General features: G+C 33.7%; 1 protein-coding gene across 1 annotated transcript; it reads left to right on the forward strand.

The window, feature by feature from the left end:
• Nucleotides 1-6: 6 nt before the first annotated feature.
• Nucleotides 7-1149, forward strand: LOC106104939 (beta-1,3-glucan-binding protein-like; the record flags this gene model as incomplete). The annotated part of the gene is made up of 3 exons (XM_013285133.1): nucleotides 7-159; nucleotides 715-848; nucleotides 1029-1149. Coding segments are annotated over exons 1-3 (273 nt in total), but the record flags the coding sequence as incomplete, so codon positions are not given.
• Between the last annotated feature and the right edge of the window lie 6 nt (nucleotides 1150-1155).

Genomic DNA, 1155 nt, shown 5'->3' on the forward strand with positions numbered 1-1155 from the left:
GAGACAACAGCGGCTACAACATGCAACCAGTCACCAACAGCTGTGTTAGGACGCACAAGTATATGCAAAGGCGATTTACTATTCAGCGAAGAATTCGTCGACGAGAATATAAGTCAATTATCCAATTGGACGGCTGAAGTCATGTTTCCGCAAGGACCGGTAGTTATTTTTTTGTTTAACTGTTAATTAGAACTTAAATGTTATTAAAATGTTAAAAATTAACGTAATTTTTTGTAAACATAGCTGAAATAATTGATGTTTTAAATTCAACTCATTGGGTTGAGCAATAGTTGATAATAGATGGCGCTGACAACAGTTGTAAATATATTTTGCAATGAATTAAAGTAAAAGCATATTTAGATCAAATATTATTTTATTAAATAAAAACATATTGTTTTATAAAAAAGTTAACTACAATATTGTAATCGTTAAAGTTGCAAAAAAGAGATGGATGAATGTTTAATAACGTACTGGCCGTCAAGAAAGCATTAGACATAATTCGGATTAAAAAAAAAACAACGACGATTTTAGGCGCGAATAAGAGTGCAAGTGCAAATTTTAACAATTCAATTTGACTAATTATTGTAAATAGTTTATGTGTTTATAAACCAATAAAGAAGATTTTATCAATAGCTCTAGTGTACATTGATACGGGAACACAACAATATTGATAGAAATGCAAATCTTTGTACATGATTTTGTGATTTTTTTCAGGACTTCCCATTCAATGTATATTTAGCAGATGGAACAGTACGCCTTGAAAATGGCCTCTTGGTAATATCGCCGGAGCTTCTTGAGTCGAAGTATCACGAGGGTATCCTGAACGAGGTTTTGGATCTAAGCAAAAGGTAAGTCCATTTGGAAAATAATAAGGAGCATGTCTATTTACCAACGAATTGATGACCTTTCATACCTTTTTATTGAGCTTAACATCATTACTCCCTGTAAAAAAAAGCAGCAACGGTATATGTCAATATTGTTTTTGATTTTCAAGAATTAGCGAATTTAATGCCATGCTGTCATTCCAGTTGCACGGGTATTATCGGCACGTGGGAATGTTCTCGAAGAGCGTCCGGTGCGCAGATCTTGCCTCCAGTTGCAACAGGAAAACTAACGACCAAGAATTCGTTTAATTTCAAATACGGTAGAGTTGAA

The sequence above is a fragment of the Papilio polytes genome, unplaced genomic scaffold (genome assembly GCF_000836215.1).
Source record: "Papilio polytes unplaced genomic scaffold, Ppol_1.0 DF823364.1, whole genome shotgun sequence".
NCBI lineage: Eukaryota > Metazoa > Arthropoda > Insecta > Lepidoptera > Papilionidae > Papilio > Papilio polytes.